The 27,366-nt window shown below is 42.6% G+C and overlaps 2 protein-coding genes and 1 long non-coding RNA gene across 8 annotated transcripts in view; 2 read left to right on the forward strand and 1 right to left on the reverse strand.

The window, feature by feature from the left end:
• LOC107206719 (dual specificity protein phosphatase 13-like) overlaps positions 1–2,571 on the forward strand; it is a 23,658-nt gene extending 21,087 nt beyond the window's left edge. For 3 of the 4 annotated variants that reach the window (XM_015632771.3, XM_015632770.3, XM_015632774.3), the window contains 2 exons: positions 116–336; positions 1,459–2,571. In XM_015632771.3, the coding sequence (XP_015488257.1) occupies positions 116–336; positions 1,459–1,685 (448 nt within the window). In that variant the 3' untranslated portion in view covers positions 1,686–2,571. The remainder of the gene's footprint in view (positions 1–115; positions 337–1,458) is intronic. The other variant, XM_015632775.2, reaches the window with a different exon arrangement.
• The window catches only part of LOC107206720, a 10,976-nt gene extending 5,469 nt beyond the window's left edge, over positions 1–5,507 (reverse strand). The window contains exons 1-3 of one of the 2 annotated variants that reach the window (XR_004498153.1): positions 5,154–5,507; positions 4,694–4,786; positions 1,433–1,634 (exon numbers count right to left, since the gene is read on the reverse strand). This is a non-coding gene — a long non-coding RNA (uncharacterized LOC107206720). The remainder of the gene's footprint in view (positions 1–1,432; positions 1,635–4,693; positions 4,787–5,153) is intronic. The other variant, XR_001522508.3, reaches the window with a different exon arrangement.
• Positions 3,874–27,366, forward strand: LOC107206718 (dual specificity protein phosphatase 13-like). 2 transcript variants are annotated; one of them, XM_015632767.3, is made up of 4 exons: positions 3,874–4,418; positions 18,142–18,333; positions 18,999–19,219; positions 26,942–27,366. In XM_015632767.3, exons 2-4 carry the CDS (start codon positions 18,143–18,145, stop codon positions 27,154–27,156), a joined length of 627 nt encoding a protein of 208 aa, XP_015488253.1. In that variant the 5' UTR covers positions 3,874–4,418; position 18,142; the 3' UTR covers positions 27,157–27,366. The 2 variants fall into 2 exon arrangements, with proteins under 2 accessions (XP_015488253.1, XP_015488254.1); XM_015632768.3 differs by lacking the exon at positions 3,874–4,418 and adding an exon at positions 9,129–9,340.

Below are 27,366 nucleotides of genomic sequence, written 5' to 3' on the forward strand. Positions count from 1 at the left end.
AGCAGGATGCAGTTCCTGCATCCTTCCGTAGTGGGAGCAGGCACTAACTTTAAACCATGCTATTTTTGCAGAATGTTAGGAACATTGCCAATGTGCCCTTCATGTCTTTCAACAGGTGGGCTGCCAGGAGCAAAACTACACTTCAAAGCCTCAACATTACTCATATCCTTAATGCAGCAGATGGACCATGTAGCATCAACACGGGAGCCAAATATTATGCAGATCTGCAAATAGAGTACTATGGAGTAGAAGCATTTGATGATCCTTCCTTCAATATAAGTGTCTTCTTCTATGATGCTGCCAATTTCATAGGCAAGGCCTTAAACTCTTCAGGAGGTAAGAGAGAAGCAAAGATAAGCTTTGTGAGGAAATTTCAACACAAGCCAAATGACTTTTCATTGCAGTAACAGTCACCAACAGAGCTTAGAATCAGCATATGGTTCAAGGCAGCACATACAGAACCACTGAGCAGAGGATGGAGAAGGGTGCCTATGCCATGTGCTGCAGGGAAGGTGGCTGTGCCAGGTCCCCAGGCATTGCAGAAGACTGGCTGCCCTAAGCCCAGCATGGTGGAAAGAGGGGCAAGCTCTGGGACCAGAGTGTAGAGGGAAGGGGAGAGGTTATGGCACTGCAGATGCTGCCCTATGAGCCCATCCTGTAGGAATCAGCAGGATCTGTGTGCTTCCACACATCCCTCCCAACCCTTGCACACTGACAGGGGCTCCAGCTGGGGATCCTGCCCTGCATGCTGCTCCTGCTCCCTGTGGGAGCAGCAGCACTTCGATGCTGGCTCGAATGCTTCACACGCTCAAGTACTTCACAGAATTGGAGCTTTATTCAGCCTGTCTATTAAGCTAGAGAAGCAGCAGAAGTTAATGAACTAAGTCAAAAACTACGAGCCTGACCTGCAGCCTGCTGAATTTTTGTCAGCAGAGTTTGGATTATGGCCTAGTTATCATAATTTCCATTTGTTCCAGAGTTTGCTCTGACTCTGGCTGCAGGATCTGCTGCTTTCACTGGAGTGCTTTATTAAATCCTCAGTTATAGCTCACACTGGGCTGCTGAGATACAGTAAATTACAACTCCATTTTTATAGGCAGACTATCCCACAGAGTTTGTGGGACTTGCCAGTGATCACAGTCAGGACTGGGCCAAATTTTTCTGCCAAAACTTGTTTTTTTCCACAGAAAACTATACTAACAAGTTTAGTTACAGGAAGCTTCTCCTTCCACAAAAAAATTCAACTATTTCAATCTTAGGCCTAAATTAGATGCAGAAGGTCAATATGAAATACCACCTTGCCTGAGAGGTGATCTTCCTGAAAGCATGAAGCTCCACTAATTGTCAGCATTGCTTTCTTAACCTGTTTCTACTGGCTTTTTTTTCTCCTCTCTTTGTCTTTTCCACTTTAGAAATGCTAAAGCACACTCACCTTATTGTGCCTTTTTTTTTGTGTAGGAAAGGTGTTAGTTCACTGTGCCATGGGAGTGAGCCGCTCAGCAACTTTAGTGCTTGCCTTTTTAATGATCCATGAAAACATGACACTTGTGGATGCTCTGAAGACAGTGAGTACTCGCAGAAACATCTGCCCAAATTCAGGGTTCCTCAGCCAGCTCCGGGACTTGGACATTAAACTGAATGAAGAGAGGAAAAGAACCAGAGCATCTGCTATCAGAGGCCTGTAAGAGAGTATTGCTGCAAGAAAGTGGACAAAATCTTGTTTGAGTTGCCGATATCACTTATAGATGAACTGCATTTATAAATTTAGGACACAACTTTATGAGGCACCACATGCATGCTATTAATAAAAGTAGACTTCGCTTGATCTTTCAATTGTGCAAAGCTTTCCTAGATTTATATTTATGATTGGTTGTATACTCTATCCTTCACTCTCCACCTTAAAACATTGCTGTCTGCTAGTTTAAAAGAAGGAAAAAAAAAAAAAAAAGAAAGAAAAAAAGAGAAAGAGATCAGGTTCCACTTCAGAAATAGCTGTGTTTCAGCAAGTAGTGAAGCTCATATCACTTTATGAAGTGTTAGGCTATTTGAGGTGAAAGATGCCATATTATTTATGCTACAGTAATGCTTAGAAGTTCTCTTATGAACCTCCCCCCCCTCCACCCCTCACTCCCTGTGTCTCAGAGGGTTTGTATTTTGAGACTTGAATCTGGCGCTGGTTAGTTCTTGCTTTTACAACTGGTGGAGCTCCTGAGTTGGGGTAAGAGGCTGTTTAAAGGCAGAGCAGCTGGGAAACAGCATAAGCCAGTCTAACAAATTATTCCAGGTATCTCTACAGGCTTTTCCTTTTGGCTGTTCATCAGAGCTTTTTTCCTCCATGAAAACATGTTTCCTTGAGAGGGCATTCAAATATTGTTCATCTTCCATACTTAAAATCAGCCAGGAAATGCTGCAGAAAATGCTTCTAAAGAAGAAGGTGGATTCTCAGCTAAGGCTGAGAATACAGGAAAATATTTGACAAAGTTCAATGTATACCAAATTTGTCTGTCAGTTCAAAATTACAAAACTTGGGATTTTCTTTTTCAAAAATAAAGGGTTATTAACATTGCAACATCATATTCTGTGGCATTTGCTTTTGTGAGGTGGACTGAAGTGAAAACTGAAGACACACAGGAATGGCAAGGGAGGTGTTGACAGGAATCAGGCTTTCATCTTTGTGTCTCTGGGCCACCATAAGAGCACTCAATAGCTACTGTCATCTGATGGAACAGTGCTGCCTGGAAACTATGTGAAGCACATCTGGCTTTTGGTTCCCAGCGGACAAGCATTTGCAGCACAAAGCCAGCTCCAAAGCCAGCTGGGGATGGCAGTTTGTATTCCTAGTACCAAACTCAGGAATGCAGAGGCATGAATACTCTGCACTGTGTGAGCTGGCTACTCAAAGACAGCATAACAGCAAGGGAAAACATTCCTTGCCATTTTCAGTATTGTCTCCAAGGTTAATTTCTGCCTTCAGGATAGACAACTCAGCACCTTTTATAATGCTCTTAGGTGATATGTACATCTGCTCTGTGGTCCAGACTATAGGAGTCAGGGCACAAAGTAGAGTATTTAGCACTAACCACCACACCAGGGGTGTCTCAGGGGGTTTTACTCTGGACTACCCTGTAGATTAGACATCTCTGAGCAGCAGTAGAGCAGTACTGGGATACTTCCTTGCTTTAGTTCCCTGCATGAGGAAACCTCCTCATGAGCTCTAGGGCTGATCTGCAAAGGCAACAAAACCTCAGCAAGGAGGAATAGCCAAATCAAAAGTATGCTTCAGACCCAAATCAAAATTTAATATACATGTTTCCGTCCAATTAAATCTTAACAAAGTCATTCAAACTTACAGAACAAGTCAGAGAAAAAAAAACAGTGGATCTGTCTATAGGGATGCCCCCAGCCTCAAGCAGAACCACATTTTCTTATCCTTCCCCTTCTAGGAAGCAGGAAGGAGGCCAACCAGCCATTTTTGGGCTGGAGCAAAGGGCAGAGCTGAGGAGTCGGTGGGGGTACTAGAACACGAGCACATTGAGTATATTTCACAGGACGCAAACTTACTGCACTTTAAAAACACTGATTGGTACAACTGGAAATCTGCAGCTTACTCTGATGGGAAAAATACTGTAAAAACAGCAAAGTAACACAGAGAATGCAACCTCTCAGGCTGCGATGTCTCGCGCTCGGTTTTTCTCCCAAAGGCGCACCCCGCATCCCATCCCGCACCCCACCCCGGGTCCTGCCCTCCCGCGGCCCCCGCCCGCCGCTCCGGCTGCCGCCGCCAGGTGGCGCGGGCGGCCCAGCGCGGGCGGCGCCCCCGGCCGGTCGGGAGAGAGCCGGGAGGGTCCCGGGAGCGTCCAGCGCGGGGCCGCGCTCAGCGGCCGCTGCTACCCGGCCCCAAACCCGCTTTGGCCGCCTTGTTCTGAATTCGGGTCAAGCCCCGGGGGAACGGGGACAGACGACGCCGTGCTCCGGAACGCACTCCTCCTGTCCCGCCTGGCAGGCTAGGGCACAGCAGGGACGGACTCGGTGGCCCCCCACACGGGCTAAGCCCAGCCGTCCCCTCACGGCTCGCAGCTGCAAGAAGCAGCCGTGGCACCCCGCGCTGGCCGGGCAGCCCTCAGGCTCCGTGTCCCGGCACCGCGTCCCCGGCCGGTCACAGCCGCTTGGCAGCGCCTGAGGGCCGGCCTCCTCCACAGCTCAGCCCTCGCAACTGCCTCGCCCCGGCTGCTGCAGGTCCAAAGAGGGTACGGGAGTACGGGTTATAATTAACAGAATTAAAAATAGGCTTTGAATAAACTGAACACCCGGAGAGGTTAGAAATTTGTCGTGCAGCTGGCACGTCAGGAGGAAAGTGAGTGGTATTATTCAAACAAAGGTAATCCAAGACACGGCAGCGCGGGAGCTTCGACCACCAGGCAAGTACCTTTAAACTTGTTTACAGAGCAGCCCCCGGTGAGGCCAGCACCTGCACCGAGCAGTGAAACCCCACCACAGCCAGCTCCGAGCCCCCGAAAGGGCCAGGACAGAGCAGCGGCTGAGCCCTTGTGCTCGGCAACTCCAATATCTGTGAAATTAGAGTTTGCTTTCCAGCTGGACTTACAGGCTGAGGATCTCTGGCTGAAAAAGATGCTTGAAAAAAGCAAACCCACTTTATTTAAATACCAGTCTGGCTTGTATTTAAGTTTCTTACATATCTATCTTCAAGATAACAGCCATGAAACACTGGATGTAGGTTTCTTTCCTCTCTGCTGATGTTCACAAGTCGATCCTGGGAAGGGAGAAACTGTACAGCCAGTTACACTGGAGAAAATGTGAAACAGACTATGAATAAAATGCCATGCAGTTCAAAAACAAAACCCGGGAGAAACAAAATGAAAGAGTAAGACATTGGTGCGAGGGTTCTTTTTGCTTCTCTTCCCCCCCCCCCCTTTTTTTTTATATACTAACTCTTTATAGTTTGGGGCATTTATAGATTGTTTTTAACTAGGATCGAATTTTCAGACAGAAATGGGATTTTTAATATCAGTCTTCCTCAGAAAATTTTTATTGAGGAAATATGCTTGGATGGCTGTGGAAGCCATTGTGATGATTGGAGTAAAAGAGTACAGAAGGAGAAGACTGGGTTAAATTAATTCCTGCTAAATACCTACCAGCAGACTTGCTGTCTGTATGGAGAGCTGGAGACAGAATTGTACCAGGGTAAAAAGGATAGTGTGTCTATTTATAGTGCTGCCTTCAACACCATAGGAATTCAAAGGAAAACTCCAACTCAGCACACAGTCTTCTCATCATCTTCTTCTGTCAAGATTAAATGGGGCCTGAGATCATTTCCCCTACAAATCCTTTCTAGGAAGGATCTGTTCCTTTGTGTAACAAGGAACTACCATGGTACAAATCACTCCAGAGGCCACATCCTCCTCACCCAGCCAAATGTCATCACTTTCCTTTGGGGAGGAAGAGGAAGAGGAGAAAGAGACCCTTTCAAGTGTCAGCACTTAAGCAGGAAAGACCAAAGAGTTTTCACCTGCCATGCATCCTTGCTCCCCCATACTCTCCCCTGCCCTTCTTACACCAGGTGCTCTGGGACACTTGCAAACAAAAGGGTAAATGTAGCTCCAGCACAATCCCAGTGCCAGGCAGCAAAGAGAGGAGTAAGAACACGGTGCTGGCACACAGTCATGGTCGTTCATGGTGTCACTTCAGATGAGGATCTTACCCTGTGTGTCCCTCTTGCCACTGCAGAACTATCTACCTCTGGAAAGGAATGAGCTCCAGTAGGTGTGTGGGGCACCTATTTATCAGTAGATATTATCTCTAATGTTGAGAGTACAAATGAAAGCAGCTTTGGAAAGGGTATTAGCAAAAACCTGACTGCCACTCTAAAGAAAAGGTACACTCCTGGAGTTCCTTAGCTCTGCTCTTCTTTTAGCATCATGGTGCCTCAGATCTTTCCTTTTCATCTTCCACCTTCCAGTTTCTTTTTAATAAGAGCTGCTTTTTCATTCTTCACAAAGCACTACCTACTCTGTCTCTATACCTGTCTTTTGTAATTCTGTTACCAAGCTGTCTACTAGGTGGGGAGCAGAAGGTGCAGGACTTGGTGCTGCCTTTGAGGTACAGGTAATTATTATGTGCATCTGTTATTGTGGTTGCTGCCTCAACAGGTGGAAAACATGCTGTTCTCTGATAGATTTGCAGCACTCCATGCTCCTGCCTTGTCTTTTCTCTAAAGCTAGTCGTGTGGTGTTCCTAAAATAATAAACACAGCCTCACTGCTGCCACAAAAACCCCTGGTAAATATATTTTTATGGGAATGAAGTATTGAAGGATTTGAACACTTACTCACTGAAAGCAAAATATGAGCAGGAAGGTTGGGTAAAGATTCAAAGGCTGGTTTGCTTCCTTTCCCTGGGGCACATCAAGGCTGTACTGTTTGCACTTCAGAGATGGATAGTGGGGAATTACTTAACCCAAAATGATGGAAACAATTCAGACTATAATAATATAGCATGAGAGTTTCTCATATTACATCTATTCCCCATACTGCTGGCTATACTCTGCCTTCAGATTCACGTGCACAACTCTCATTGGAATCTGGAGGAACTGTATTTGAAGCCAAAATGCATTTCATTGTCTTTCTGAAGTCTCTCTACAGCTTACTGGCTAAATTCTGAGCTCAAGAACTGGGAACAAAGCTTGTCTATACATTTCCCAGTGTCTGTCTCTGTGAGATTCCCATCTGTTGTGTTTTATTTTGGATTTCATCTTCCTACTTTCCTAAAAACACAAAGCAGAAACAAACATTTCCTCTGCCCTGGAGTGCAGGAGTCACCTAATTTCCCAGCAGGTTCTCTCAACAACATACAGTGGATCCAAGTTTGTCTTAAAATGATACAAGCCCTTTGTGGAGAAGAAAGGGAGGGACCAGAAATCTGGGCCAAGTTTCTGAGTATTGTGAAAACCCCCTGCCCCCCAAAGAGACTCCATTTCCTGTTTCTCCCAAAAATGTCACCTGGGTTTGGGTTTTATTAAAAGAAATATACATTGCTCAAGTCCAGGCTCTAAGTCTTTGGTTTGTGCTTCCTGCTGACACTGCAGAGACTACAAGAGCCATGAAAGCTGAGTCTGACTTTGGGGCTTCACATTTGCAATAGCAGAGCAAATTAAATGGAGAGCATGTTAAGTGAGTTGGCCAACAAATCTTCATTAAGTTCCCACACCAAGCTGTGCTGCACCTTTAATGAAACTGATCATTGTTTCTCCTTCTATGTTTCAACAATTTCACCACCAGGTTTGAGAGAAATTCAGACTTGCTTGGGATTTAATTAGAAATAAAACACAATATTAATCCATCTTGCTCCATACATGCATCCAGTTTGGAGCTGTGAGTGCATCTTTCAAACAGGCCAAGTTTGACTCTGTTCCCCACCTGTTATTTACGCCATGGTTTTTGCTAGTTCTTTTACTGCCAGTGACTCATGGAGGCTTTGTTCACTGGTTTATGGTGACTTTCTGGATCACTGGTTTGCATCACCATTACTGGTTTGCATCACCAGTTGTTTCAGCTCAAGAGTTGCCAGCATGAACCCCAAGAGTTCATATGACTTGCACCTCCCGAAAGCCAAGCCTGTGCCCAGAATAACAAGCTTTTGCAGAACTAGAGCAAGTCCTGTTCTGATGATGTTTGTGACTGAAGGGAGGCTAACCACAGCTGAGGCCTCTGGGAGCCTCCCCTGCACACCACTAGAGAAATATTGCTCCATAGGTATAACTCAGGTGCCAAGTGACTCTGCTGTATGGGCTTTAAAAACACTGTCCAGTTTAGGACAGAGGGGTTTAAGGGAAAAGTACAAAGTAAACATGAGGAGGTACTCAGCAGTACTGAGAATGATGCAGCCTAAGCAGAGCAGGATCCTCTGCTCCAGACTGTCTTTGCCATGAAGGAAGAAACAATTACTGTCTCTTTTAAGTATGATGTAAGAAACAAAATGTGCATGCAAATACAGCATAAATGGGGAAGTTAGCCTTCAGATTTATTCTTTGACAGATACCATTTATGGTGGCCAAACTTCTTTTTTTCGGCCGTGGAGCTTGGCCATACCCCATACCATGTTGTCCTCAGAGTCAGATAACACTCAAAAAATTTAGATGGCCCTCAACCTTTTCCATATAGAAAAGAAAGCACTGATTATTTGGGTTTATGCAGTAGCACCCCAGCACACAAACTTATGGGTTCCCAGCACTTGGGCACTGCAGCCTCCTCTTCACAAAGGTTCCTGTTGTGTCCCGGTGCACTGGAGAGTGCAACCATAACAAGCTGCCTTCTAATGTGATTTAATTTTTTTTTTTTTTTTAATTCTTGTATTAGAAGTTATCTGGTTTTTATGCTATAGAAGAAAATAGATTCTGTTTTTGTAGTGGGTGATCTATGACATTTGGGGGCACACATTTTTAACTGCTAGCTTGTTTTAGAAAAATGGTAAGCGTTTACCTGGGGGACAAATGATCAGAAATACCTATAATCCCAAAAGCTAACATAATTGCTGGGAAATTCTAGACCTCAAATCAGCTCTGCTACAGAATATGATGAATTCCTATTTTTTTACTCTCCATAGACTTAGTAGCAAGATTTTACAACGAGAAGAAAGCAATATGCTTAGCTAACTTGGGATTTCATCTCCTTTCCTTGTGTCCCTTAGACTATACACACATCAGCAAGCAAGCCTCAGCTGTGTTCAGTCTCACTCTGACCTCTGTACTAACTTGATTTACTGGGTTTAGTTCTCAAATAGTGTATTACGTTATAACTCAAATGATTTGATTAGAACTAGCTGGTATTTTAATGATTTATGAGGGGCATCTGGGACTGCATGGGTAGTGTACACATTGTGTCACTGCTGTAGGAGGAATCTGCATTGATCATACCAGCATGCTCCAAGACAAGAGCGTGTCAAATTCCTGTAAGCCTGAGTTCACAAACTTGATCTGACAGGTGGCCAAGATTGCACTGGGACTGACCATCGTTCTCATGGTGGGAATAAAACAGACCAGCTGGATTGCTTCTAGCCATCACATTATGAGAGGATTTCCATTCCTTTCTGTTGTTCTGTTCCTATCTTGCAGTGCTTAAGAAGGTGTTTATCCTTCCCAGTTTTGTAGCCAGAAACCTGGGCCACAGGAACTTGCAATCAGCTCTGCCTGTGATTTATCCTTCTGCCAGAAGACACTGGTGCGAAATACAGGCTACTGGAACTAACCTTCCAGACCTCTCCATGTCCTGCCATGGCTATCAAATTGCTAGCAAGTCTCAGATCAGAGAGGCTGGAGTGTGAGAAAGGTAAAGAAACAATTAGCACAGTTGGTTTAAAGCCATAATTGTCAGGGCATTTAATAAGAGATCATGCTATTATTTTTCTTAAATAACTGTAAAAAAAGGACTTTGCAAGCACAGAAACAAGGGTATCAGGAGCACAGTGATAAAAAGGGTTTCTTGTCCTTGGTGTTTTTACATGTTCTGAATTTTCTTTTGAGCATTGAAACCAACATCTACCAAAACATTCCTAAAATCCTTGTCCCCAAGAGCATGGAAGTCCAACCTTGATGGTTACTCACCTCCTATTGTAAGCTGCCTTTTGCTCACTAGTGGTGAGTAAAAGCTTTTGACCCACATTAAACCTAAGAGCAACTCTTTACTCAGGTCCAGCTATCACTACCAGTGTTTGGCAGCACTGCCCCTGGGCTGCCTCCCAGCTCAGACTTGTGGAGAGATGTAGAAAAATCATCAAATTTCACTTAACCATCTCCACCTGTGCGGTGGGTTCCTTACAAGATCACTGTAATAACATGTATAAAAGGCATTCCAGTGCCCAAGAAACACCAGGGAATCTTGACTCCCTACCTCCTGCTGTTTCCCAACTTACTTCCTAGCAGGTTACTCAACACTCCTGCTATGCCAGCATAGAGAATAAGTGTGCACTGTCTCCTCTAAGTTGGGTAGAATAGAGCTGTGTTTGTGGTGTTGGTAGAGACCACAGGATGAGAACAAAGAGCAGTGAAACTTCTAATGTCCTCAAACAGAAGAGACGCAAGGAAAAAAAAAAGAAAAAGCAACAATATATTGTTTTTAAGATAGAAGAACATACCAGAGCTAGTCACAGGGGAGAAGGACTTTGCATTGTGCTGTCCTTTTGGTTAGATCCTTGGGGCAGAAACCATTCATTTGTAATGGGATTCTTTGAATTCTGAAGCCTGATGTTTTCAGTTCTGGGCTGGAGGACACTTCTGTATTAGTTATTGTTAACAGCAGCCTCATTCACCTTCAGATGTGGGCTGCTAAACTCTCTTGGGCCACAGGATGCTGACCTAAGAGACTGCATTCTGACTGGGGTATTGTGCAAGGCACAGCACAGGAAATCCATCGCCTCTAAACCTTGCCAAAGCAAGAAATAAACATGACTTTTAGGTCATTTAGAAGGTGACCTGGGAAAATTTGATGAGGCTAGAGTAAGAATATGCAACATGGAGTAAATCTGAAGAATAAAACCATGGCTGAGAGACTGGAAACAACACCCAAGTGACACTTTATCCTTCTTTGAGCAAGCTTGATGCAGCACACCCAGAACCCACCTGGCTTTCTCATGTTGTGTTCAGTTGGATGTGTGCTGTCCAAATCAACACCCCTTATGTAGCAGACTACACACAAAAGAGTGTAGGACTTAGGCTGTATGGCAGTCACAGTTTCAGCCCAAACAGCCATGGAGATGGAGCAGAGAATGTGCTTGTGCTACAGAATGGACAGGCTTTGTCTCCCACACAGTGACAATGTGAGGCTGAAGTGTATCACGAAGGTGAACCTCCAGGCCACCAGGTCTGTGTCAGGGAACAGACTCAGCACATTTCGGGCCATCTGTGAATAAATCCAAACTTGTACCTCTCCCCAGGGTCATGCTGTACTAACAACATCCAGTAATGAGAGCAACACACGCTCCCTGCAACTGCAGGCTGCAAATATTGGTGAAGCATTGCTACAAGCCATGATAAAGCAGCTAGGATTTATGTTGTTCAGGGAGGGTTGGGGCTTTGGAGTAGTTGTACCAAAAAACCAGTGTCAGCCAGACAACCCAGCTGGTTCTGGCTGGCAGCTCCAAGAGAAAATCAAAGTGGCACATGTTGCTCCTGATTTAGAGCAACCTGCATCAAGTTGCTAGCCTGTCTTTCAGAAATGTTTCATCCTTCAACTTTTCAGTAAGCTTCTGAGGGTGCTTCCAGGAGGGAAAACAGAGCTTACCAATTCAGAGAATACCAACATGTTATTGCTGGAGGCAAGAGAGATACAGTGATCTAACAATCCTTGACCCCAGAAGAAAAGCCAGCCTTAACACAGAACAACTAAATTTTAGGTAAGCTTGTCTTCAAGTGCAAGCATAGTGATATCAAGAGTGTTTCATAGCATGTCTAAGAGCTGCTTAGTGCTCTAATGCTATAGATTAGGATTTTTGTTTTCTCAAAAAGTAGTGAAAAATGTCAGTACTGAATGGAGGAAGGAGATAGAAACAGGCAGAACTGACAGTGAATTCTGATGGCTGAAGTCCATTGCAGGAGAGGACAACAGCAATAATATTTCATGAAGGAGCAGTAGCCTGGCTGGGAACTAGAGAGACTGTGAAATGTGGGCATGGTGCTGCAGTCATAAATAGCATGGAGATGTGATAGATGCATTTTGGACCAGCTACTGTCTTTGGGTCATATAAAGTGTGTCTGCTGATCTACCAGATCAGGTTGGGTTAATGGGTGTAAGGATGCACTTGGCAGCTGAGTAGAGGTACCAATGGGCTCCAAAGGCCTAGTTTTGCAGCTGAACTGTGCTCAGAGCCAAAAGTCACATCATCTTTGCTGGGCCTAGGGTTGGAAGGGAACTGACTTTGCTTTACTTGCTTGCCAAGAGCCAAGTTTAGGTCCTTAGAGCTCTACAGTTCTCTTGCTCCAGCTGATGACTTCATGAACACCTAGTGCTGGGAGGAACACAGCTCCCTGTGCAGCCTTAAAATCTCTGTTTCCCTGCATATGCAATGACATCATTGCCACCTGAGGGCCCAAACTCTGGTCTTGGCAGGTAAAAGCCTTACATTGGGGTTCTCCATGCATATTTATGTCATGATTGCTGGATAGCTGTAATTAAATGACTGTAAAGCACCACCTAAAATGCAGCAGTAATAAATTCTTAATAGCTGATGCTATAACGAGCAGTTACACAAAAAAAATATCATAACATGCAGATTGTTAACAGCGTCTGGGCCTGTTTAATGCTCAGCTTTAAATAGTTACAATGCACACTGTTAAAAGGGTATGTAAAATTTGTAACTAGTAAATAAAAAATCTAATTCAGAAACAAAATATACCCAAGCTTCAGTGGTGAAGAAGCCACAGAAGAGCTTGGGTTGGCTAAACTAGCTCTTATCTCTGCAATCCTTGTGGTGGTGCTACCTGTCAGCCATGGTTTCTGTAAAGTATACTCCATGTACATTTGTCTGCCTGGCACAGGTTCTGTCTGTGCTTCTGTCCTGACTCATGAACATGGTAAGAATCCCACTTATGTTACAAATATGCCACTAGGTACATGCAACCCATGGATTTGCATTTTGTGAAGTAAGGATGGGTTAGGGAAAATTAATTTTGCTGTTCATATATTTTTCACTTCTCTTATCCACTCAAAGATGCTGTCTGGGTAATAACTCTACAGAGTTGGTTTCCCATGGTTAAAGAATAAAGTAAATATAGGTTCAAGATGCAGAAGAGTTAGCGAAATCAGCAGGTGGTCAGGTTTTGCACACCCAGTACAACAGTGCTGCACATCAAAGGATGGCTGAGTCTGTCTAGCCACTGTCAGGAATTGCACACATGGTTGGTAAATACAAATGTACTAACCAGCTGATGACAAGAGAATGTTTTATACTACAGTCACAGAAAAAAACTCCGAGGCCACCCTGCCTTGGAGCCTAGATGCTAATGTACATCCTGAAACAGTCAAAACCATTAGGTTTGAGAACTGCAGCCTGGCCCACAGACTTCCTATGAAAAAATCAGACATTTTTGAGGCTTCTGAGGCCTAGCAATCCATAACATCAGTGGAAACTGTGGTAAATTCAGCATGTTTGAGAACCAAAATGGGTTGATTAATTTCTTCCTTACATTTGAGTAGTGCTTTGTATCAAAAATGTAGCTGCTGATTTCCCTGGATGGCGCACAGAGAAAATTTTACTGGGACAGTGGGGAAACATAACTGTTCCTCTAAAGTTAGGACACCAATGCAATACTGAGAGGGAAAAAAATCAGATGTTTTTGTCTTGTGCTGCTCAAAGCTGTCCAGTCCAGAGATTTAGTCGGCTCCTCAACATAGGCCTTGTGTGATCTGTGGAGAGCAAGTCCACCTAATGGATTTTGCCAAATCCCACCAAGTGGGTGCCTTGCCATAAATGCATAGTTGGGTTTTGCTAGTGGGTTTGGAAGCCGCCACTAAATTTGGGAGTGCTGTTCAGATTACATCCTCCAGCTGCTGAAGAGATTTTCTTACAAACAGTTGGCTACTCAAATACCGTGTGCCTCCCTAGACACTGCCTCTGTCTCAGCTTTCAAGTCCAGCCAGCCCTACCTCAGTCATTGCTGCATTTGATTCATACCATCTATATCTCATAGTGCTCCTAGCAATTGATAAATTATGACTCCAGTGAGACTATTGGGTTAAACGGTAAGGAAGAAAGAATGATGACAGCAATACTTGTCATTTGTGTGGCAATGTAGCAACACAAAACCCTCTCTCAAACATATGTTATCTTGGAGGAACCTTTCCAGGGGATAGGCTTTCTGAGAAATGTTTATGGCTTTTGAATACATGATAGGCGTGAACTTGACACGACCTACTTGGCCAAGCCCTGAGCTTCAGCCTAGTATTTTACCACCACAAATCAGTCTAGTCAAAGTATAGCCAGACTGATATCTTCACTGGGATGCCAAGGCTATAGCACATAGAAGCTTGAGAAAACACAGGATGGAGACTGCTTTGTTCTCAGGATTTAAAGACTCAGAAATATCTTTACTAACATCATAAGAAAATAGCTAAGTTCTACCCATACAGAAAACCCAACAGGGGCCCTGGGATGATTAAAATATTTGACACTTGATTAAAATGAGCATATTGACATCCTTATAGTATATGCAAATCCCTCCTTTATCTTGGCATTGGAAAATGCAAGTTAAAGCAGAGGTTGTAAAGGCTTTCTACTAAATATCCCAGACACGAGTTGTTTTTTCCTCCTGACTTAGCACAGCATGATGCTGCAGGATTTTCTGCTGCTTCATCTCAGACTTCATACCATCCTCTCAACTTGATCTTGTATCAAGGTAATGTCAAATTGTCAAATTACACTGACTTTTCATTTTGTTGTTTAATTAAATATCTTGGAATTTGAGAAACTGGATAAAAGCTGGCATGTGTTTCCGAGGACTGAGACACCTGTAAAGGAATCTAAAGTCCCTATAGGCCCTCTCCCCAGCATGGCACTGAATAGCACCAATTATGCTAGAGATAAAGCCATAGTCACTGAATTAACTGAAACTCAACCAAAGCATCCACAGTATATGCAGTTCGTAGGGGCATTCCCTGCTGGGCAGATGGGAATCCTAAACATGAATCCTAAAGTCATGAAGGCGATATTATGTGGGACATCTCACAGGACCACTTTCCTTTCTTCAACTGGGAATTTAACTTTCTTCCTGGAATAGTTGATACATGAGGAACCATTGACCTGTTTGCTCTCATCACCCAACTGCAGCAAAGCCAGCAACACACATGAATCCAGGGAGGTAGCTACAGGTGCAGGCAGGGATGGTGGCACAAACAGCCTGTATCATACTGTGGGTCACTTTGCATTGTCAGAATGACCTGCTTGCAACAGGCTTCTGATTGCAATCCTCCTGCTAGTTGTAATTAAGGAAATTCTATTGCATAGTACAGATACAATTACAGTTGCAGTACCACCCAATACAAAATTATTATAAATATAATGGCAAAATTTCTTCTATGTGATTGAGTAATTACCATAATACAACTCCAACAGAGCAAAGATCAGGAATGTTTCATGTCATCATCATTCAGAAACCAGCATTTTAAAACTGTATTGCTCATTCATACAACACACATCTCAGAAACAAATCCACTACAAAAAGTCAGTATAGAGGAATTGAGCTGAGAATCATTAAGACCATATTTTTTAAATGAACAGACATCACATTATTACATATAATAATTTTCCTTTCACACTATTTTTTTAATCTATCCATGTTCCTTATAAAACACGACACAAAATTTTAATCATAGCATTGTTTTCCTTAAACATGTGCATTTTTTAGTAATGACACTTGCATGTATAAATTTAGTGAGTTAAGATGTCGGACTGATGCCAGAACTGACTAGTCATTTATTAAGAAAAAAAATTATCCTGTTTTTCTGTCTGTAAATTTTCTATGGAAAGCTATTCTTTTTTCAGTGCATTCATTATTCAGTATATTAGTTGAATAGCCCTACTGAGGCTTCTCTGCTTTTGAATCATTGACAGCCTGTTAGTTGCAGTTATTTCACATTTGAAATTTGAAATCTAGTCCTTCCTTTTTATTGGATGTAGAGTTTACACAAATGGATGCTATTCTCTAGTTTAAAAAAAATGTGACCAGAATGAAAATGGAATAAGTTTTGTACATATCATCAGCAGTTCACATCTGTGTTTCAACAGGAATAAATTCCTTATCTATAATACAGTATCCATGTGAGCACAAGCTGAAAGTCATCTTAGGATAATTCTGAAGAAGCAGTCCCATCATATAAAGACTGTTATTCCACAGCTTTAAATATCCATGTAGCACACAGTACCTCCTTTTGCCCAGCCTATGCAGTTATGTTCCCTTCTAGAAACAATTCTAACAAAACAAAGCAAAACAGTCTTTGAAGGAGCACTTTTCCTTAGGTGCACTATATGTCACAGTTACCTGCCCTGCTCCTGTGAGGCTTAGGGAAGCAATGCTGACAGCAGCCTTCAGTCCTCCAAGGTAATAGGAAAATCAAAGTGTTTATACAGTGGAGAGGGCAAGAGAAAAGGATAACAGGCAGTACTGAATAAGAAAAAACCAAAACAGTTTAAAGCAACTTTACAGGGAGTAAGAAGTGCCCTAGAGTAGTCATTAGCCACACTGCAAAGAATTAGGTACATCAAAAAAGGGGAACATTTGCTGCAGATATTATGAGGTGGGAAGGATTGGAAGAGGTTGTTTTTCTTAAAAGTACTTAATGGACTGGCAGATGGCTCTGTGGTCAGGGCACAGGAAATTCAAGTCCCATTTCTGCTGCAGGCCTCCTGTGCGGGATCAGAGAAGTGTCCAAGATCACCAGCAGGAGCCAGGCAGAGCTGGCACAGGGGACATTGGGGTGGCCAGTGTCAAAGCAGCGATCAAAATCAATGGGAAATGCCTGTTCCAGTAGGGAGCTCCTCCATGCCTCCTCTTGCATAAAGCCATCCAAAATGGGCAAGAACATCTGCTTTTGTTTTCACAGTAAAAGCTGAGACTGGAGGAGATATGCACATTTGGGAGGGGAGCACATTCCACTGTGGAGCTCTTTGTAATACTCTTGTAACAATGCAAGACCATTCTGGGAACATCATTTGGTGAAAACTTACTCTATCCAAGAGGCCAGAGCTGCCATGAGGGCCATGAAGGTGGCAGAAGAAGGTGTACTGAAATGACAGAAGGCTCCTCTTGGCAACTGGGTGGCGAGGCAGATCACCCCATGTACATGGCAGAAGCCATGTTGGGACCATTCTGTGGCCTGACCCTCCCCTCCTTCTTTTCTATGGATATTTCAAGGAATTAATTGCTCCATTTGCCCTTCAGCAAAGCACTGCATTAATATGAAAGTGCTTGAACTTGAATATTACCTATTTGTTAACAATAGACCTGTTCAGCAGAAAGATGCTAGATTTCAGGTTTGCTGTCCTGGACTGTTCTACCCCAAACTACTCCTCAAATCATTTATGTAGAAGACATGCTTCAGGCAGTGCCAGAGCAAGACTTTGACTCACTGACTAGAACTTCACCCGTGTCCTAGACAGGTGCTTCTGTTTTAAGGCTCATGAGCTGACAGACTTCCTGCTATCTCTGTAATGCAGATGTTTGGCTCATTTTTAGAACATACCAAAAAAAAGTTTAGTATTTTCTTAGAACAGAACTCTGGGAAAAATATAATTTCTATTCCCCTCTTAAAAAATCCTCCCAACAGTTCAAATCTACAGCTAACATTGTAGAGGAACCACTATTTCAAAAGAAATGTACCATATGGAAACAGAGTAATTCCAGAGATAAAGTGATGCCTAAAAAAAGTGTTTCTCCTTGTAACTGAAGTACTTGCTTCAAGATTAGAAATAGGATAGCTCTTGGAGGGAGCAGAGAGGAGAGGAATGCAAATTAAAACAACTTACTAAAAAAATTAGTCAATGCTCATATAAATGACAGCTGGAATCACTGTAACTCATCCAGATTTTTCTAACATGAACATTTGTCATGAGGACAACTGTATGGCCAGTAAATACCATTGGAAAGAACCAAACTACTCATTACAGAGTTTTCCTCATTGAAGCTGACAATTAATAGCTAACCATTGAATATGATTTTGCATGACTGATTCTACTCAGTCCAGATCAGTTTGTTGAGCAAATTAGAAGACAAATCAGGTTAAGTATATATAAGGAGGTCCTAGTTACCTGGTTAAAGGAAAACCTCAGCATACCATGTTAGTACTTTGTTTCTACATCCTTTGAGTAGATATATTTACACAAGACATTTTCCATAGCATTACCTGTTTCCATGTGAAAGCAGAAGCCTTGTGCTGGCATATCAAGGGCTGGCCTTTTGCACTGTGCTAATAATAGCATCTAGACTTCCAGATAGTTGTTGGCACTTCCCCATTTCCTATGATGAAAATAATCCTTAAAACTATAATGAAGTTTTAATCAAGTTTTTGACAAGATGAGAGGAAGAATGGGGCCGGTCAGAAATATCTCTGGCTGATGGTGAATGTCTGCTCTCCCCTTTCAGGATGGCCTGGGACTCCTTGTGCAGCCAGGACTTACGGCGGCCTAGGATAAGAAGTGCCTCCAGCTGGACGTCTGGCAGTGGGAGCAGCACTGGGACACCATCCCTGGAGGAGCTGCGGCGCCTGCTCTGCACACGCACACACCCCACAGGGCATGTGGATGAAGTCTGGCCAAACCTTTATGTGGGAGACCTGTAAGACACAGGAAGGGCTGAAGGTTATTGCAACTCTTCCCCCAAATCTTCCACTCTTTATTTAAAAACAGAGAGCTAGGCACTAATCTGGGGACCTCTCACAACAGGTCTAAGTGTTGAACAAGATTGAACAGTGCATATGATGCTGTAGCATAGAGGAAATGCATCCTAACTGATTAAAAAAATATCCCCATTACTGCAGGAGTCACACACTGCAACAGCCCACTGAAGCTGTGGCATTGGTACTTCAGGCAGTCATGCCAAAGCTGGGTAAAACAGAATCAAGCTCATTTTCTCCTCACTTTGCCAGATGGCATCAGCTGTCTGAGCTGATGAATACTTAGCAGAGGTGACTTGGTGAGAAAGTCCTTGAAATCAGAAAACCCTTAGCTTGTGCAGAAATATCTCCACCACCGCCTTTCCTCAGTTGAGAACCATTTAAACATATGTTTGGGAAAAAAAATGAGGGAAATGTAAGTTAGTTTCCTAACAAGTTACTTCTCAAAGCATTTTGATGGACTCTTTGAACCTGTTCAAAGTGTCAAAAAATCTGTTCAACCTGTCAAAAAATAGCCACTACCAGTTCCTGCCATTGTAACAAATTCACCATCAGCATGTTCTTTGCATTGCAATGCAGCAGGCAAATATAATTCCCCATCTTCCAGGTATGTTGCTCGTGATAAGGCACAGCTGAGCCGCATGGGCATCTCCCACGTTGTGAATGCCGCTGCCGGGAGATTTCGCATCAACACTGGGCCCAAGTTCTACAGTGACTTGCCTGTGGATTACTACGGAGTAGAAGCAGAGGACAACCCAAACTTTGATCTCAGCATTCACTTCTATCCAGTTGCTCAGTACATCAGAGCAGCACTGAATTCCCCAAGAGGTAACTAGACCATCTGTGCATGTTGCATATTTTCTGCATAGTAGACAAGCAGGGCAAGTTATCAAATATTATTTGACATAAACAAACCCACCTGTATGTGGGTAAGAATGGAGATACCCAAACAAAGTAGCATCCTATTTGCCTCCTGAACTCCTAGTGGTAGTTCTTCTGTTTCCCTGAAACAGGGAAGGATGCACTGAACAGGCTTTTAGAGGTTACTCCCTATGCCTAGTGTTATCTATCAGCAAAAGACAAAATAGCAAGTGTCCTTTATTACCTATAGGGACACACTGACCTGGGGGAAAGCACATAATTTGATTTTTTCAGATTAGTGATGGGATTTAAAATACAACACAAGTGTCATATTTGAGTAAGATGATTCAACTATAATGCTATAATCTGTGCAAGTCCTACAAACACAGAATACTTGCTAGAAAGAAGTTGCTAGAAAGCAGTTCCATGGCAGGGAGATCAAGCAACACCACCAGCCAGGAATAAAATCATGCTGTTGCTAGAAAAAGGATAACTTTGAAATAGAAAGACAACCCACAAACCCCTCAGATTCACTAAACATATGCCAGATACAGCACCAGAGGCTTGGGGCCAATGGGAGATAATTACTACTAAGGTCAAGCCTTCACAAAAGCAAGTCATCACTGTGCCACAAAACTGTACAGATACTATTCAGAAGTAAGTGATTTAATAATAGAGCAGTTGTATACTCAGCAAACCATTTTGCTTACATCATGGTGAGATTTAATTGCAATCGGGGTCTTAAAGTACTAACTACCCAGCTTGTATGTATAATTGTATGCATTACTAGATCTGATCCACACCATACTAGATCTGATCCACACAGGAAGGGGAGACACAGTAACTGCAAGCAGTGTACCTTCATTCTAGGTACCTGTGTATTTCCTGCTCTTCAGAGGGCTTGTTCTGTTCTGTTAGAAAATATTTGTCTTCGTGCAGCTTAGGGCTGCATTTGGGGAATTTGGATTTTCACCCATTTTTATTACAGCATATGCTATTTGCAATTGAAGTTATCATTGGCAGTACTCCAGAGAAAGGTAAGATCCAAAATCTGTTCACGTGCATGTTAAAATAAAGTTCCAAATCAATTGACAAAAGACAAAAAAACAGCAGATGAATTGTAGAAGCCACAATAGCAAACAAAACTAGTGCTTTGTAAAATGCATGCTGAAATACTAAGTTATGAATGCAGAACAAGTTACGGCTCAAGGCATATTTATCCCTACTCCCATGCTTTTAATATTGCTTTACTGAACTCCATATGGAAGCAGAGTTCTGGGAATGGAGACAAGGTGAAATTTAATAATACACTGTCCAGCTGTTGCTGACATTCATCATTTTGAGGAAAGCACAACAGTTTAGAAAATATATAAACAAGATGTTCTGGAAGCATAATTTCCTGAGGTACAGAAATTTAGCAGCTAAATACCCGTGACCTATGCAGGGATGAGACGGGGACGGGATTGTTACTCACATCATTTAGAAGAAGAAAAAAAGTAGTGTTTATTATAAGCAGTGAAACTGAACAACAAAAAAATATACCAGGTAACAAGAGGCCTGTCCATATTAAATACAGGATGTAATAAGGTACTACTGTTTGTTTGAGGTACTACTGTTTGTTTGAGATATCTTTTAAGACTGCTGCTTAACTATTACAAGCAAATTGTAACATAATTTTTTTTTTCTTTAACCAAAATATATTATCCTTTTTACCTAAGAGAACAAGTCAAAGTTAAGACTTTATAGGCACAAACATATTTAAAACTAAGAATCAAATACTCATTAAAATTAGGTAAGAATTGTTATTTCCATCATGCTTGAAAAAAAATCTGGTGCTCTACACCACAAGTCTAGAAAATGGCATAGACAGATTTATTCCAGATTTCTACTTTAGCTGAACAGAATATTGTCTTTGATGATGTAAGGAGTTTGTTTTTAAGGCAGTTTCTTAGAACTCAGGTGCCAGAGTGTGAGCACATGGAAGCAGAGGGGTGTGCACTTACTTGCTCCTACTTGGGAGCTTCCTGTTGCAGTGGCCAATGGCTGCATCACACCGTGACTGCCTTCATCATCTTTGTTGCAGAAATTAGAAAGTACATGCACAACTATTGCAGCCATGCCACGTAAGCATTATTTTATGATCCCTACTTCCTTGACTGCCTTTCCTTCAGCACAGCCTGGCAGTGTTTTTGCCCATGTAACAGAGCTGTTTGGGAAGGCTCAGACAAGAGTGAGCAGATGCACAATCTGTCCCCTTCCCTACAAGGAAAAACATGGAGCTGGGAAAGTGCTGGCCTTCTCCCTCATGCTCAAGTTCAAAGGACAATACCTTGAATATCAATCTTGACCCTTTGCATGTCCACCTGTGCAATTTGCATTTCTCTGGAGTGCAGCTAAACCTAAAGTAAATCAGCAGGGTTTTGTAAAGTCTAAGGAGCGAAAGAGAACTTGATGAAAGCATGTCATGAAAACTATTAAACTAACACTGTGCTGAGAGAAAGGTTCCCAAGTAGTGAGCTTTTCCTTTTATTGACCTCTGAACATGTTTAAAACAGGCAGGGTAAAATCAGCCATTAAAATCTTGAAATGGCAGACTCTCTCAAAGTCATTTCCCTTCCTCTACTTCAGTGGAGCAAATGAAAAGATAGGCTCCCTCTCCTGTCACCTTCTTGTTGATGGGAAGAAGAACTTAACTTAACTCTGGAGAAAAAGGTCCTCTCGCTTGACTCCACCGTAGGTGCATTACATACATCAGTCTGACCTCCCACTCTGCAGCAGATGACAGCTCTTACCTGCTCTGACTTGCCACTATTTAAAGCTCTCTGTAGGCTTCTTGCTATATTCAGCTGTGACAAAACAGATAGTGGATTAATTAAGAAATAGGCAGTGGATTCTGCACCTGGCTAAAACCTAACAGGAGATGAGAAAATCATGGCATGAGCCTCTAGGGCCCATTAGCCCAGCTGAGCTCTCCTGCTGAGCAGAATACTTCTGCTGGATCCAATGGAGTGAGGACAGCTGTGACATTGACTATGGGTGACAGATCTGGAGCCTCATCTTAAGCCAAATTGAATCCATCCTGCAAGAAAGCAAAGGCTAGTTTAGGACATTTAGCTCATTTAATGATGATTAGCAAAAGGACAATAAGTTATTATGTGTTTTAATGACTGATCTTGTTCAACAACATTGAATTTCCCAACTTGAATTTGGCCAACAAAGTTGAATGTGCAAACTTTATCCCTAGTACAAACCCTTTGATGTTAGTAGAGTTATAGCAGGCATGAGCTGGATAGAATATCCATAATCCACTGTTAAAAACCAAGTGTTATTGTTCTGCAGAAATCCCAGACAGATGACAGTTATTGTCTGCCTCTGCAAAAAGTAGCTCGAGATGTGTGGTGCAAAATTTCAAATAAGGATTGCAAGATTCAATAATGCCAGAAGCTAAGTGCCTCTACTTCTCCTCAGTTAATCCCATTATTCCTAAGGGATCCTGTTTCAGAGAGAAGGTTGCAACATGGTCGTTTTAACATGGGACCAGTCCAGCTTCTCTTTGCACTGTATGTTAAACCAGATGGGGGTGGGGAGGGCAGAGTTGGAAGATGGCAGCTCATGGTGCAAATTCTGTACTACAGGAGATGTGGTTATAACCTCCTTGCCTACCACACGACAGGGGAACACACAACTGCCTCTGTGAATGCTGCTTTCTGTGGCTGTACTCCAGCAGCCACCCAGGAATCCGAGCCTGAGTGCTGGGACATCTCAGCTGCATCCCGCAAGGGGCTGATGGAATGGCTGGAATCGCCCCCCACAGTCAGCCCATGGAGCAGACGTGCTTCTGGTGCTGGTCACATGCAGGATGTCATCACCAGGGCTTCAGAGTGTCACTTTACCCATTTGCAGCCACTGCTAAGAGACAAGGGTCTGACCCTGTAAACAGAACCAAATAGCAACACAGCTTTTGTTTCCTTACTCAAGTTTAACATTCAATTTGTTTGCTAAAAATAATCACACAGTAAATTCAAATCTGCTTTCATTAGAGCAATTTTACATTAATTAAATCATTTCACATGACTGATTTATCTGCAACAAACAAGTAATTTTATTGTCAGTGTACCAGCATTTATCATAGCTTTTGTTTCACTATGCACACAGGGTAACAATGTTGGAATACATATTGCACTTGTTAAAGAGATAATATACCTACATCCTCACGGGAACAAGTGATTAGAGAACCATGCAGATTAGGACCAAGGTCAATACTTGGGGCTTGTCCAGGTTTTTGCTGAGACACCTTTTAAAGCTCTTTGCCGATACAGGAAGACTCTTCTGGAGTGCAGATAAACCAGAGAAACAGGGAAAAAAATTCAGTGCATTCTTTCTGGACACAGTCTTCTCTCAGACACAGACACAAAACAATAGAAAGCCAGCCTGTACGAGCAGGAGCCTGGCATTTGTTCTGTTTTCTGTGCCTCCAACAAAACCACGACAGGCAATATTTAACAGCAGCATTTATACCTGTGCTCAGCTTGGTCTTCAGTTCAAGACTGCTGGTAGGGCAGAGCATTTTCAAAGGCAGAAATCTTCATAGAGTTGGGAGGTGGGGGGGTGAGGAAAGGACTCAAACAATTTTACAAAAGTTAGATTCAGAACATCAGGTCTCCTATCCCTCTCCAGTTTATGCACAAATTCAGATTTAATGTCAAAATATATAGTAATTCAAAATCAAATCTAACATTAAGGCCACTTCTTTCTGTTTTTTTCTTGTTTGCTTTTATCCGTTGTGATGCAGTTCAAACCATAAATTCTTTTTCTTTTAGTTGTAGAGTGCTGGTAGCTCAGAAGTTTTCAAACAAAGAAAAAAAAAACAAACAAAAAAGAATGGTTCTGATTCCAAGGAAAATTTTCAGAACGTTTTGTCCCTTGGTTTCTGTTCTTTGGGGTGCACATTTGGGTGAATGTCTGTATTTCCCATTCCTGCCACCACATTGCAGTTAGGCCTTCTGCAAACCACTGAAGCAAAGATTTTTCAAAAATCTTTTGGCCTAACCCTATTTGCAGTATTTTTCAAATTGAAATTGTGTTCCTAATTCCTTTATGCTTCTCTGAAAATCTCAGACTAAGGTTATTTGGATCCCAAGTGCCTCCTCTGGGGAAGATACTAGAGCATACATACCCTATAAGGTTGGTGGGAAAACTAATGGAAGTGCAGCATATTGAAAAAGAAGTCTGATGGAAATTCAAATTAGCATTATCTTTTAGCAGGGGTGCAAAACATTTCTCTGTATATATGCCCATAAAAATCAGGACTTCACTTCCAAGAATTTTCATGAAGTTAATGGAAGTGACAGCTGCAATTTTACTTGAATAAGGGCATCAATATCTCAGTAAATTCTATGAAACTGTATCTGAATGAGAAAACAGAAATAGAAATTCTGCAAAACTGGCCTTACATTTGAAAACCTCTTCCTTCCCCCAAAGGTTTTGATGCCTGGTCCAAGTCTGCTGTCACCAGAGCTGTTTTTGCCACTTCCTCGGAGACTATATTTGTCCCTTTATTTCTACTGAGGACATGTCTATCTTTAGGGGTGCACTCGGATTTCTCATGCTGGGATAATGAGAGGGGGCTGTGTCACATACATTGTGGAATTCAACACTTCTCTAAACCTGCTGGCCAGAGCAGGTTTTCACAACACATGCTCACCCTCTCTGAGCATGTGGCTATGCCATCATCATTAGTCAGAACTAGAATGGTTGCTAAATAAATACTCTATCATAAACAAAATGGGATTTAAGATTAAAAGCTGTACACAAAGTACCCAGAATTAACACCTGGGGGGATGGGGGCAATCAGTCTGAGGTTTTTGTCTGGATCTAGGCTCATCATCCAACAAGGATATTTTTGTCTTGCACCCTAGTAATAGAGAGATTAAGATGCTGTAAGCACAAACAAAGCAAGGAGCTTGCCCTGAAAAGCTGTCTGTTCTTTCTACCCCTCCTTACATTTTGCAGAGAAGCAGCATCTGAGATAGTCTGTTCCATCTCCAAAGGAAAAAAAGCAACATGGGATTGTCATCACTGATTTTTCATCTTTTCTGGATATAAATTGCACTGCCACTAAGTTGCATTTTGTACAGCTATACAATGAATGAGCAAGAGACCACATATGTGACAGTCTAGAAAAAATAAAATTTAAAAAAAGGTAGAAAATGCTTTGTTTCAAACTTGTGAAGATTTCCAGTGAAGAATTGTTCAGAAACTTCCATGCTAAAAAGACATTTTCTTCAGCTGCCTTAATGGGAGGCTGTCCATTAGGTGGTCAGAAGTTTGCACCTGCTTCTAATCACTTGTTACTCTAATAATGCTGAATTGCTGGATCACAGTCTCTGTGAGAAAAAGATCTGACTTCAGCAAAGGACAAGTGAGCTTGAAAATGTTCAGGCATGGTTATAATTGAGTAGAACAGTTATACAATTGAGTTTCATACTCAAAAATTTCTCATTGATCTTACCATTTTTTTGAAAGTTGAAGCATTTTACAATATTTACAAGATGCAAATTTGCAGGTTCTGGAATGAGCTCTTTATTTACATCTAGAGGGAAAGGACCAGAAACCTGAATTCTTCCATCTTAGAGCAAAATTTTCCTTTAATTAAAACCTTTCTTTAATTTCAAATAAGACCATTTAAAGAAATATTCATCTCCTTCCAATGGCTGCTTCTATTCATGATCACAGCAGGAAAACCAAAAGCAGAGCAGAGGGGAGGAGGGCATTACACTGCTGAATCCCTGGAAGGTGCTCCCTGAGGCTCATTTATGGCAACAGGGGAAGGACCCAAGATGTTACTCTTAATGAACTAACAAAGATGCACACTTTGCACTGAAATCTCTGGAAAAGTAAAAACATTTCATAAATTGTCTTCCTACTGGTCACTTCAAGAACAGGCGGAAATAGAGGCATTATGGAAGAACAGTAATTAATATGGGGTAAGCTTTAGAAATAAAAATGCTTAAGTGAGCTGGTGCAAATGCCATATACAAATGGCTGTTCTTAATGATAATGCCCATTTTCTTCAAATGCTTTCAAAAAAGCCTGGCCAGCACTCAGCACCATCAGAAAGCATTACTGCCCTAAGCATAGAAAAAAGAAAACTAGGAGTGGAAAACCAGGAGTGAGTTGAGGTTTTTTTGTGGAAAAAACCAGTTTTTTGTGGAAGACCAGGGGTGTTGCTGTAACAGCAGTGAGCAATCCTGAGCATTGTACTTCTGAAATCCCAAGTTTCCAAGCCCTCTGGTAGTAAGTAACCTGCCAACCTGCCAAGGCTGCTTCCCACAGCATGGCCTTCAAGCGTGAACTCTTGAAACTTTGCCAGCAAGTACATCACTCTCAAAACCACACATGAGCAAGCAGGGACACAACGGATGGCAGGCTGGGCAGGAGGCATAAGGGTGTGCTATGAGACTGACAGCTAAGCTCAAACAAGTGACCATGGATCCTGGAACACAATTAGGAATTTTCTGTCCCCAGCCAGTAAAAACCCCCAATCAGGGGAATTGCACCAGGGCTGCTCTGCAGGGCTGCACATACCTGCTTGCCCATCCCCAGTACCAACTTCCATCTCAGCTCCAGCACAATAAACCCCTCCATGAGGCCTGCTGGCATAATTGCAAATCTCTCTCATTTTTTCAGGCAAAGTACTGGTTCACTGTGCAATGGGAATCAGTCGATCTGCAACTCTTGTCCTCGCTTTCTTAATGATCTGTGAAGGTATGTCCCTCACCGCTGCCATTCAGACTGTGCGCTCCCACAGAGGGATCTGCCCCAACTCCGGCTTCCTCCAGCAGCTTCGGGAGTTGGACCTCAAGTTAGGAAGGAGCACAGGCAGAGGAGCAGAGGCCTGCTAGTGCCAAGAAGCTTTGTCTCCTGGTGCCAGCCCAAGAGATGCTGCCCTCACTGAAGAGTGCAAGGATGCTGTCAGGACTGCTCTGTAGGTGTATGGTGAAACTGGGGAAAGGCTGAGCATGACCAAACTGTTAGGAACTGTTAGGCATGTATTTTTTGCATAAGCCCACTAGCTGGAAAGAAAATGAAATAAAGAAGGATTCAAACTGGCA

This window comes from Parus major, chromosome 6, assembly GCF_001522545.3.
Source record: "Parus major isolate Abel chromosome 6, Parus_major1.1, whole genome shotgun sequence".
NCBI classification, from domain to species: domain Eukaryota; kingdom Metazoa; phylum Chordata; class Aves; order Passeriformes; family Paridae; genus Parus; species Parus major.